Genomic DNA, 12,001 nt, shown 5'->3' with positions numbered 1-12,001 from the left:
TGTAATTACCGACTTTCTAACTAGGTCTCTGAGCGGAAGTCCAACTTGTTGATTCCCAGCGCGGAAATCTGAGCAATCCACTGCGCCCGCCAAAACAGCAGGCAGTGTTAAGATTGATGGTGCTTTTCTACCCGGGAATCTCCGGACTCTGCACCAAGAACTGCCGCGCTAAGGTGCCAGCAAAACCGCCGCGCTGGCCACAAGAGTCGCTCTGGCGACCCGTGGGGCTCCTCCGCTGGGAATCTCTTGGTCAGTGAGCAGCAAATACTTGTCTGAAAGTGTGGCGTCCTCTCGTTCTCTGTGCTTTCACTGGGAGCTACGAGCCCGAGCTGCTAGTGATCAGCCATCTTGGATCTCTCTCTCCATTTTTTTTTTTTTTTTTGAGGTGGTGTCTCACAGTTGCCCAGGCTGGAGTGCAGTGGCGCAATCTCCAGTCACTGCAACATCTGCCTCTGGGTTCAAGCAATTCTCCTGCCTCTCAGCCTCTTGAGTAGCTGGGATTACGTGCATGAGACACCACGCCTGCCTAACGTTTGTATTTTTGGTAGAGACAGGGTTTCACCATGTTGACCAGGCTGGTCTCAAACTCCTGACCTCAAGTGATCCGTCTGCCTGCCTAGGCCTCCCAAAGTGCTGGGATTACAGGTGTGAGCCACCACACCTGGCCTCAGTATAATGTCATTAATATTCATCCATGCAGTTGCACTTATCAGTAGTTTGATAAAGAGTATTCAATTGCATGAACACACACAGTATGTCCATTCACCTTTAAATGAACATTTATTTATAATGTTTGGCAATTATGAAAGCTTCTATAAATTGTCAAGTTCAGTTTTTTCTGTGAATAACTTTTATTTTTTTGTAAGTGAATATCTGAAGCTGATGTGGGAAAACGTTTAACTTTATAAGAAACTACTCGGCCGGGCGCGGTGGCTCACGCCTTTAATCCCAGCACTTTGGGAGGCCGAGGCAGGTGGATCACGAGGTCAAGAGATCAAGACCGTCCTGGTCAACAAGGTGAAACTCCGTCTCTACTAAAAATACAAAAATTAGCTGGGCATGGTGGCGCGCGCCTGTAGTCCCAGCTACTCGGGATGCTGAGGCAGGAGAATTGCTTGAACCCAGGAGGCGGAGGTTGCGGTGAGCCGAGATCATGCCATTGCACTCCAGCCTGGGTAACAAGAGCGAAACTCCGTCTCAAAAAAACAAAACAAAACAAAACAAAAACTCATTTTCCAATGTGGTTGAACCATATTATAATTCCACCAATAATTGAGGAGTGTTCCATATCCTCACTATCAGTGGGTATTTTCAACTTTTATAACTGAAGCCTTTCAAGCGAGTATGAATTTAATTTGCATTTTCTTGATTATTAATGATGTTGAGCACCTCTTAAGAATTATTTTCTTATTTTTAAGAGGCTTACATATTTTGGTATTTGTATATGTGTATATATACACATACATGTAAACATTCTAGATATAAATTCTTTGTTAGTATATGTATGGCAACTATTTTCTCAAATTCTGGGGCTTGTTTTATCATTTTTATATGAATATCTTTGAACAGGAAATGGTTTTCATTTTAAAAATTGCAGATGATTGTTAATATTTCTTGATTAGTACTTTTTTGGTATTGCGGTGAGCGGAGAGCGCATCATCGTGCTCCAGCTGGGCAACAAGAGCAAAACTCCATCTCAAAAAACAACAAAAAAATCGATTGACCATATATACGTAGGTTTATTTCTAGACAGTTTATTTTGCTTCATTGATTTGCAGGACTTTCTGTCAAAACCATACTGTCTTGATTTCCAAACCTTTATAGTAAGTTTTGAAATCATATATTGTAAGTCCATCCAATTTGTTCCTTTTTCATATGTGTATAAATACTTTCATTCTTGTGACAGAATGAGAATGTTCTGGGGTTTGTTTGTTTGAGACAGAGTCTTGCTCTATCGCCCAGGCTGTAGTGCAGTAGCAGGATCTTGGCTTACTGCAACCTCTGCCTCCTGGATTCAAGTAATTCTCGTGGCTCAGCCTCCCATATAGCTGGGACTACAAGCGTACACCACAATGCCCAGCTAATTTTTGTAATTTTAGTAGAGATGCGGTTTCACCATGTTGGCCAGGATGGTCTCGAATACCTAGCTTCAGGTGATCTGCCCATTTCAGTTGCCCAAAGTGCTGAGATTACAGGTGTGAGCCACCACACCTGGCCTCAATTTGTTCTTATTTTTCAAAACTGTTTTGATTCTTCTAAGTGCTCTGCCTTTACAAATTGGTACTGGAGTCAGCTTTTCAATTTCTACCAAACATGCCTGCAAAGATTGTTTCTTTGGGAGTATATTGAATCTATAAATCAATTTGGAGAAAACCGACATTTAATAATGTTGGTTTAGTATTCCAATAAATTAATCTTAATTTAAATATTTAATTTCTCATAACAGTGCTGTATAGTTCTCATTTTAGAGGTTTTACACACATTTTACTAAAATTTTTCTTAAGTATTTTATGATTTTGGAAGTCACCATAAGTTTTTTTCAATTGTTCACTTCCACTATATATAAACACAATTGGTTTTTGAAAACTGATTTTACATGATGTAGCCTTGAAAATCCAGTTAGAAATTCTAGCAAATTTTTGCTAGATTTCTTAAAATATTCTTTGTACCATTTTATATCATCTATGAATAACAGACATCTTTCTTTTTATTCCAAATATATATGTTTTTCCTTTGTTTTTTGTTTTTTTTTCTGCCTTACTGCACTGGTTATGATCTTCAGTACAATATTGAATAGAAGTGATAAGAGGAGACATCCTGACCTTACTTTCAGTGATGAGAAGAAAGCTCATCTCTACTAAAGTTACAAAAATTAGCTGAGTGTTGTGGTGCATGCCTGTAGTCCCAGTTACTTGGGAGGCTGAGTCAAGAGAATCGCTTGAATCCAGGAGGCAGAGGTTGCAGTGAGCCAAGATCGCACTAATGCACTCCAGCCTTGGCGACTGAGCAAGACTCTGTCTCAAAAGCTCCGATATTAGTTGTAGATTTTTTTTTGATAGATACCCTTTCAGAGATTAAGATAGTAAAGATAGTATCTTAAGAACTCAATAAGTATTTTTGTTTGATAGGATCTCTTTATTTTCCTTTCTTTCAGTACATTAGAAATGATGTTGCATTGTCTTTTGAACTTACTGTTTTTCGGATGTGAAGTCAGTCATTTATCAGAACATTGTTCCTCCTGTCCAATGTTCCCTCCACTGCCCCCTATACTTGCCCCACTGGCTGATTGAAACTTTTCCATTTATCTTTGGTTTTCAGCAATTTTCCTATGATGTGCCAGGGTCCATATTTGTTGCTTTCATCAAATGTGGGCAATTTTTTTTACCATTATGTCTTCAAATAAATTTTCTTACCATTCTTACTCTCTTCTTCTGAGAATCCAATTACAACTACATTAATCTGCTAAATCCAACATCTAGGCTATCTCAAGGTCAGTTTCCATTGACTATTTTTCCTTGACCATAGGTCACATTTTCATGTTTCTTTGCTTGACTAATTATCATTCTCTGGACATTGTGGATGATATGTTTTTAGAGACCTGTGATTCTGTTATCTTCCTCTGAAGAGTGCTTACAACCATTTTAGGGGGCAGTTCAATTACTGGCTCATCATCCTGCACTTGGATAAGTTTGATTTTATTTTTTGGTAGGAAGAATCTAACAAAAATCCAAGATGATACCCAAGCTTCTGTAAATTGGTGGTATTCAACCTTCAAGATCTGTCTCCTCTAAGGCTAGGAAAGATGATAAGGTATCACAATATTATTCCACTCTTATGGCTTGAATTTGCTCAATCCTAGTATCTTTTTAAATTCTGAACTCTATAGTAGCAATCCTATGGTAAATTTGGGGCAGTCTCTATCTGTTTATATTCAGACTAGCCCTTGCCAAGTTCTCAAGTATGATCAGCACATGTACTTCATGGCACCTCTCCATACCCAAGACTTTCATCTCTGGTGTCCTCAACAGGATCACTGTGTTCTACCTAGATTCTAGCTTGCTTTGCTAGTTAAGAAAAGGGAAAAAACTGGTTGACTGCAAAGCTTGCATAATAAATTTCCCTTCTTTCAGGATGTGCAGTCTTACACTGTTCATTCTCCAATGACTAAAAGCAGTAACTTCTTATTTTCCAATGTTACGATTGCTTATTGCAGAAGCTCAGTATCAATCATACCTATTTAGCTGAAAGTAGAGGTCCAATTGTGTTCTTGCATAGTGATTTTTTAACTTTATGAATTATTTGCAATTAGTATTAATTATAAGAAACTACAATGATTTCATTTCAGAAAATCTTATGTAATTACACTACTGTGCTTTCTGTGATGTGAAATGCTAAAACTTTTGATGACTAAAATTAAATTGCTAGTTCACAGTGAATTACTTATTTTTACTAGCTGCAAGCAAGAAAAATTAATGTATGATTATTAAACACAGTAATCTTATAGAATATATTGTTGCTCATTATTTCACTTTCTTTTATTTACATATTACACTTAATGGTATATTACAAATATATTTTAGTAGTACATTCACAATGCAGCTTATAATTAATCAGTCAAAGACTTAATTGAAATTTTCTCATATGGAGCCACAATGTTTTTCAATTGCTGAATTTAACATATTAGGTTACTTTATATGATGATGACTGAAAAACACACAGTTAACTTATCATTATCAATGACTATGCCTTTGATGTCAAAAACTTAGGGTAACTTTTTAAAATTGACAAAACCAAATGTTTTGTCAATATGCCATCCAATATTTGCTGTCTACAAATCCATTATTATGAATGAGGGAGACGATTAACATCATTATGCCAAAACCATTTTTGAAATACAAAATCTGAAATAAAAACATTATCTATTAAGGGATTAATGGGATTAACAGTACAGCCATTGAATTAGGAATGCCATTTAATTGGCTTTGGAAAATTTACCTTGTTATAAGTATAGCTGCATCCACTGAAGCCATGTCTTCCCCCCAGCTTGTTGACATCTCTAAATGTATATCATTCTTTTTGCCAAATTCTTCATGTTGCCACTTACAAAAACTCTCTAGCATTTTTTCTCCATGAGGTCCAATATATAGATCTGGCTGCAAAAACAGATTTCATCATAAGGCAAATTATTCTTAAGTATATACATAAGAACAAATCACAAAGACACTCTTGAATTACTGAAGCAAACTGCTGACCATAACATTAATTAGAACCTGGAAGACATTCAGGGTTAATTTGGCCTGAGCTTAAAAGCATAAAACTTTGTGAAGGTGTAATAATTACAAAATCTGTTTAATGGCATTCTGAGAAAGGAAAGAGGTTCAATTAAGAATGTGGAACTTTTAGAGTTAAATAACTTGTTGTTTCTACAACTTAAGAACAAAATTTTCTAAAGTGCCAGTTAAGCAGCATGTCAAAATGATGTCCCAGAATAGTGCCCATTTAAAATAAATAAAAAGTGTTAAAAGTACACATCTAAATAATAGAATAAAACTGCCACTTAAAATGACTTCTTAAAATTATACTTTGGACAGTCAAGATTTGTTTTCAGGATTCTTGGAAACTAACAACATCCTATTTTCTAAATAAGATGGAAGTATTAACCAAAACTGAAGGCCAGTTGTATGTATACTTTAAGTGATTTGGTGGATATTTCTGGATTTTTAAATACATTCTTAACATTCCCTTTACTTAAAGGTTTCTGAACAAAGTTTCTCACCCATTTAATTGAATAAAAAACTCAAGACTTTCTTACTGGAGTTTCATGGAGCAGAATAAGCTTTATCACACGAAGATTGACCTGCACACCCAGACTCTTGTGTTGGAAAAGGTTATAAACCTAAAAACAAATAACAATAAAAATCCTAAAATTAAACTGAAAATCATCTTAATTTTTCTCAAGGCCCATACATGGAGAAGTCTCAATTTAGTTGATAAATCTTATTTAAAAAAAAAAAAAAAGCTGTAATGCAAAATAATTTTTTATTTTTACATTGATTTTTAAAGGAAACAGTATTGATTTAATTTGTATCAGAAAATCTATAACTGACACACAAACCCATGCTTTCAGATATATTTCTACTTAGAAAAGACCAGTTGTTAGGTAGTGTTAATATACCATATATCCTATTCTAGAAGAGTGTTCAGAAGGTAACTGAATATGGATGGAAATATCTAAAGTATAAAAAAACTCTGTCCTCAGGAAAACAGCCAAATGACAGCAAAGATAGTAAAAAATGGGACTATATTTATCCTTACATCAGCCATTCTTAAATGGTAGTTGACTTATAAATAAAAACTTGCCTTCAACATTTATTTCTGTTTATTCTAAGAATCACTCTTCACTACAACCTTCAGATTCTTCCTTGAATGAGGTTTGTCCAACAGAGTATGCAATTAAGTCAAAGGATTAATTTGGTCATAAGCATCCCTAACATGATAGATACTAGGATTTCTACAATCAGAAATCATCAACCCAAGTTAGCCACCTGTGATTTAGCTGGTTAAAATTTTAGCTCATCAAGTAGAATCATATCTGACATCTAGTTTTACATACCTATATAATAGCTCAGTGGATTACCACCATTCATTTTTATATCACATCATAATTAACCTATAGTCCTTTTGTGAGGCTATGTATGTAAACATGTATTAAAATATTTCTGATAATTTCAACAAATATATGCCTGTATAAAAATCTTATATACCCCATAAATATATATATCTACTATGTACCAACAAAATTTAAATATAAAAAAAAATTAGTGAATAAATAAAATTGGGCTAGAAATATTTTTAAAAAAGGAAAAGAACAGCACCAAAAAAAGAGAAAAGAAAAACAGAGTTCTGTCACATCAAAATTAACAAGAAGGGTGTTTCTTTTTTAACAAGATGTAGATTATCATTTTGATACTGCTTTTGAGATTGATCAATTTTTTATACCTATTTTTTTTTTACTGATGACAATAAGAGAAAGGAATAGGAATGAGTTAATTTTAAAGAACTTCATTATAAATACTCACACATTTCTTCCTTAGAGTTTTCTTGAAAAAATTCCAAGCGCACTTTAAAGTTTGCCTACCATATTTAAGATGGTTAGAATGAATCTCCTGGCTGCATCTGCTCCATGATAGGAAACCATTGTTGAGTCTGCAACCACTACAGTTTCTATGTTGTATTCTTGAGGTAATTTGTATGAATATCGTTTCTCTCTTCTACTTTCTGCTATTTTTCTAGACCTAGGTCTTCCTTTATCTGCAACAGAGAATTGAATTTTTCAATGCACCTTCATATTGACAAAGTGAATAATATTAAACACATGTAATAATTAGCAAAACCAAGTAAGTTTCCTACACACACAAAATCTTAAAGGGCATTTGGCTTTGAAGTATGAGTTTAGAATAAGACAGACTGAACTTCTCCCACTTATTAGCACTGCCATTTTAGCAAACTAACATCACCCAGTCGGCCTCAGTTTCCTTATCTATAAAGTGGATAGTAATAACACCTACCTTCTAGAGTTGTTGATTGCTTATAATAAGATCACATTAGTTAAATTTCTAGCAAAGAGCTCCAGTATAAACAAAATAATTCAATAAATAAAAGGTACTACAATTTTCTTTTTGACACCAATGTCAAAATAAAGGTCTAGTTGGAAGAAGTCCCTGATGTGTGGGATGCCCCACACATCCTAATTTCAGGCAGGTGCCCCTGATTACTAAATTACTATGCATGAGTTACAAAGAATTCAGCTCCACTTTTCTTCAGGATCTTACAGAAGTTACTGGGCAAAGAACTTGAACAACCATATTTCACAGTAGAATATCTAAATGCCTAATAAGCATGGGAAAATGTTTAACTTCATTGGTCTTCAGGGAAATACAAATTAAAACCACAATACATTAAATAAATTAAAATCCCTGGAATAAGCTAAAATTAAAGACACTGACTATATCAAGTGCCAACAAGACTGTGGGTACAACTAGAAGTCCCATATGCATACATGCTGAGAGATTTAACTGGAATAAACACTTTGGAAACCTGGTTTGCAGGGCCTACTAAAGTTGAATATTTGCATACCCATTAATCAATTATCTAAAATATATAGCCATCAGAAACACATACAAATCACATGTATAAACTATTCAGAGTGGCACTATTTTAAAATTTCAAATAATCATCAATAGTATGTGGATTAAAAAAATGTTATTCATATAAGAGAAATGATATAACAATGAAAAGGAACCAGCTGGTGTAACATGTGAAACTATGGATGAACCTCACAAATAATGAGGTTCATCCACATATTGCTGATGAAAAGAAGTCAAGTACAAAATATTAGGGAGTATAGTATGATTCCATTTAAAGACACATCAAAACCTGAGAAGAAATGGTGTTAAAAACCAAGTCAGTGAATATCTTAGGGCAGGAGAAATTAGACCCTGGATGTGGGCACAAGGGAGATATCTGTAGTGTTGATATTTTCTTTTCCTTCTTTTTTTTTTTTTTACTTTAATTTCTGGGATATATGTGCAGAAAGTGCAGGTTTGTTACATAGGTATACATGTCCCATGGAGGTTTGTTGGATGCATAAATGTCTTCTTTTGAGAATTGTCTGTTCATATCTTTTGCCCACATTTTTTTCCTGTTTTTTTTTTTTTTATTATACTTTATGTTCTGGGGCACATATGCGGATATTGCAGGTTTGTTACATAGGTATACAAGTGCTCTGGAGGTGGTTTGCTGCATCCATCACCCTGTCATCTTCTTTAGGTATTTCTCCTCATGATATCTCTCTCCAGTCTCCCCATACCCTTCTATTTTGCCCACTTTTTGATGGTTTTTTTTTCTTGTAAATTTGCTTAAGTTCCTTGTAGATTCCGGATATTAGCCTTTTGTCAGATGGATAGATTGCAAAAATTTTCTTCCATTCTTTAGGCTACCTGTTCACTCTGGTGATAGCTTCTTTTGCTGTACAGAAGCTCTTTAGTTTAATTAGATCCCATTTGTCAATTCTGGCTTTTGTTGCAGTTGCTTTTGGTATTTTAGTCATGAAGTCTTCGCCCATGCTTATGTCCTGAATGGTATTGCATTGATTTTCTTCTAGAGTTTTTATGGCTTTGGGTTTTACATTTAAGTCTTTAATCCACCTTAATTTTTGTATAAGGTATAAGGAAAGGGTCCAGTTTCTGTTTTCTGCATATGGCTAGCCAGATTTCCCGGCACCATGTATTAAATAGGGAATCCTTTCCCCATTGCTTGTTTTTGCTAGGTTTGTCAAAGATCAGATGGTTGTAGATGTGTGGTGTTATTTCTGAGGTCTCTGTTCTGTTCCATTGGTCTATATTATCTGTTTTAATACCAGTACTATGCTGTTTTGGTTACTGTAGCCTTGTAGTAGGTTGAAGTCAGGTAGTGTGACTTCAGCTTTGTTCTTTTTGCTTAGGATTGTCTTGGATATACAAGCTCTTTTTTGTTCCATATGAAATTTACAGTAGTTTTTTCTAATTCTGCAAAGAAAGTAAATGGAAGCTTGATAGGAATAGCATTGAATCTATTAATTACTTTGGGCAGTATGACCATTTTCACAATATTGATTCTTCCTATCCATGAGCATGATTTTTTTTTCCTATTTGTTTATGTTCTCTTATTTCCTTGAGCAGTGATTTGTAGTTCTCCTTGAAGAGGTCCTTCATGTCCCTTGTAAGTTGTATTCCTAGATGTTTTCTTTCTTTCTTCTCTCTCTTTCTCCTTCCTTCCTTCTTTTTCTCTCTTCTCTCTCTTTTCTCTTTTCTCTCTTTCTCTCTTTCTTTTTGATAGAGTTTTGCTTTTGTTGCCTAGATCGGAGTACGGTGGTGCAATCTTGGTTCAAAGGATTCTCCTGCCTCAGCCTCCTGAATAGCTGGGATTACAGGCATGCACCACCATGCCTGGCTAATTTTTTTGTGTATTTAGTAGAGACGGAGTTTCTCCATGTTGGTCAGGCTGGTCTTGAACTCTCGACCTCAGGTGATCCGCCCACCTCGGCCTCCCAAAGTGCTAGGATTATAGGCGAGAGTCACCATGTCCAGCCAAGTATTTTCTATAGTGTAATCTCGGTGATAGCTATTGGTTATGTTCAAGTTGGGAAAATTCGGCAGTTCCTATAGTTATATTAGACAAAATAGATTTCAAGACAAAAACTTTAAGAGACAAAGAAGGTCAATATATAATGATAATGGGGTCCATTCAACAAGCGGATATAACCATTTTAAATATATATGCAACCAACACTGGAGCACCTATATATATATTGTGCTCCACGTTGGTTGTATATATATTTAAAATGGTTACACACACACACATATTCTCTCTCATTAGCTCTAATAATATTTTCTTTATATATAAATAATCTTTATATATAATCTTTATATATAGATAATCTTTATATATAAAGAAAATATTATTAGAGCTAATGAGAGAGAATGGGCCACAATACAATAATAGCTGGAAACACCCCACTTTCAGCACTGGACAGATCTTTCAGACAGGAAATCAACCAAGAAATATCAGATTTAATCTGCACTGTAGGCCAAATGACTCTAATAAAAATGTACAGAACATTTTAACCAAGAGCTGCAGAATACACATTCTTTTCTTCAGGACATGGATCATTCTCAAGGAAAGACCATATGTTATGCCATAAAACAAGTGTTACACCATTCCAAAAATTGAAGTAATATAATATTAAGCATCTTCTCTGACCAAAATGGAATAAAACTAGAAATTGATAACAAGAGGAAATTTTGGAAATTATACAATTACATATTTTTAATTTCCATGTAATTGTATAATTTCCAAAATTCAACATCCCTTCAGGATAAAAGCACTCAAAAAACTGGGGGTAAAATGAACATACATCAACATAATAAAAATCATACGCCACAGACTCACAGCTAGTATCATACTAAATGGGAAAAAAACAGAAAGACTTTTCTCTAAGATCCATTAACATGACAAGGATGCCCACTGTCTCCACTGTTATTCAGTATATTACTGCAAGTCCTAGCTAGAGCAATCAGATAAGAGAAAAATATAAAGAGCATCCAAATTGGAAAGAAAAAAGTCAAATTAACCTTGTTTGCTGATGATATAATCCTATATTTGGAAAAACCTAATGACTCCACAAGAAAACTATTAAAACAGATAAATTCAGTAAAGTTGCAGAATACAAAATTAACATACAAAAATCATTAGCACTTCTATATGCTAGCAGTGAACAATATGAAAAAGAAATTTTAAAATGTAACCCCATTTACGATAGCCAAACACGAAACTAAATACCTAGGAATTAACCAAAGTAGTGAAAGATCTCTATAATGAAAATTATAAAACACTGATGAAAGAAATAGAAGAAGATAGCAAAAAGTAGAAAGATATTCCATGTTCATGGTTTGGAAGAATCAATATTGCTAAAATGTTCATACTACTCAAAGTAATCTGCAGATTCAATGCAATCCCTATCAAAATACCAATGACATTCTTCACAGAATTAGAAAAAAACAGTCCTAAAATTTATGTGAAATCACTAAAAGACCCAGAACAGACAAAGCTATCCTCAGCAGAAAGAACAAAACTGCGTGAATCACATTACTTGACTTCAAATTGTACTACAGAGCTACAGTAACCAAAACAGCATGGTACTGCCATAAAAACAGCCACATAGACCAATGGAACATAACAGAGAACCGAGAAACAAACTTACACACCTATAATGAACTCATTTTTGACAAAGGTGCCAAGAACATACACTAGGGAAAAGAATCTCTTTAATAAATGATGCTGGGAAAACTGACTATCCATTTGCAAAAGAATCAAACTAGATTCCTATCTCTCACCATTTACAAAAATAAAAATGGATTAAAGATTTAAGTCTAAGACCTTAAACTATGAAACTATTACAAGA

The 12,001-nt window shown here is 34.6% G+C and overlaps 1 protein-coding gene and 1 long non-coding RNA gene across 2 annotated transcripts in view; one reads left to right on the top strand and one right to left on the bottom strand.

The window, feature by feature from the left end:
• The window catches only part of ADAMTS19 (ADAM metallopeptidase with thrombospondin type 1 motif 19), a 255,323-nt gene that overhangs the window by 194,322 nt on the left and 49,000 nt on the right, over positions 1-12,001 (bottom strand). The window contains exons 4-6 of the mRNA XM_012447921.3: positions 7,139-7,311; positions 5,813-5,896; positions 4,996-5,153 (exon numbers count right to left, since the gene is read on the bottom strand). Coding sequence (XP_012303344.3) covers positions 4,996-5,153; positions 5,813-5,896; positions 7,139-7,311 — 415 coding nt within the window. The remainder of the gene's footprint in view (positions 1-4,995; positions 5,154-5,812; positions 5,897-7,138; positions 7,312-12,001) is intronic.
• The window catches only part of LOC135270622 (uncharacterized), a 371,213-nt gene that overhangs the window by 316,894 nt on the left and 42,318 nt on the right, over positions 1-12,001 (top strand). The window lies entirely within an intron of this gene.

Source organism: Aotus nancymaae, unplaced genomic scaffold, assembly GCF_030222135.1.
Source record: "Aotus nancymaae isolate 86718 unplaced genomic scaffold, 86718_ANA_hifiasm-v0.15.2.pri h1tg000064l_1, whole genome shotgun sequence".
NCBI lineage: Eukaryota > Metazoa > Chordata > Mammalia > Primates > Aotidae > Aotus > Aotus nancymaae.
The sequence above is the reverse complement of the archived record's forward strand: the minus strand, read 5'-3'. Positions and strand labels throughout refer to the sequence as shown.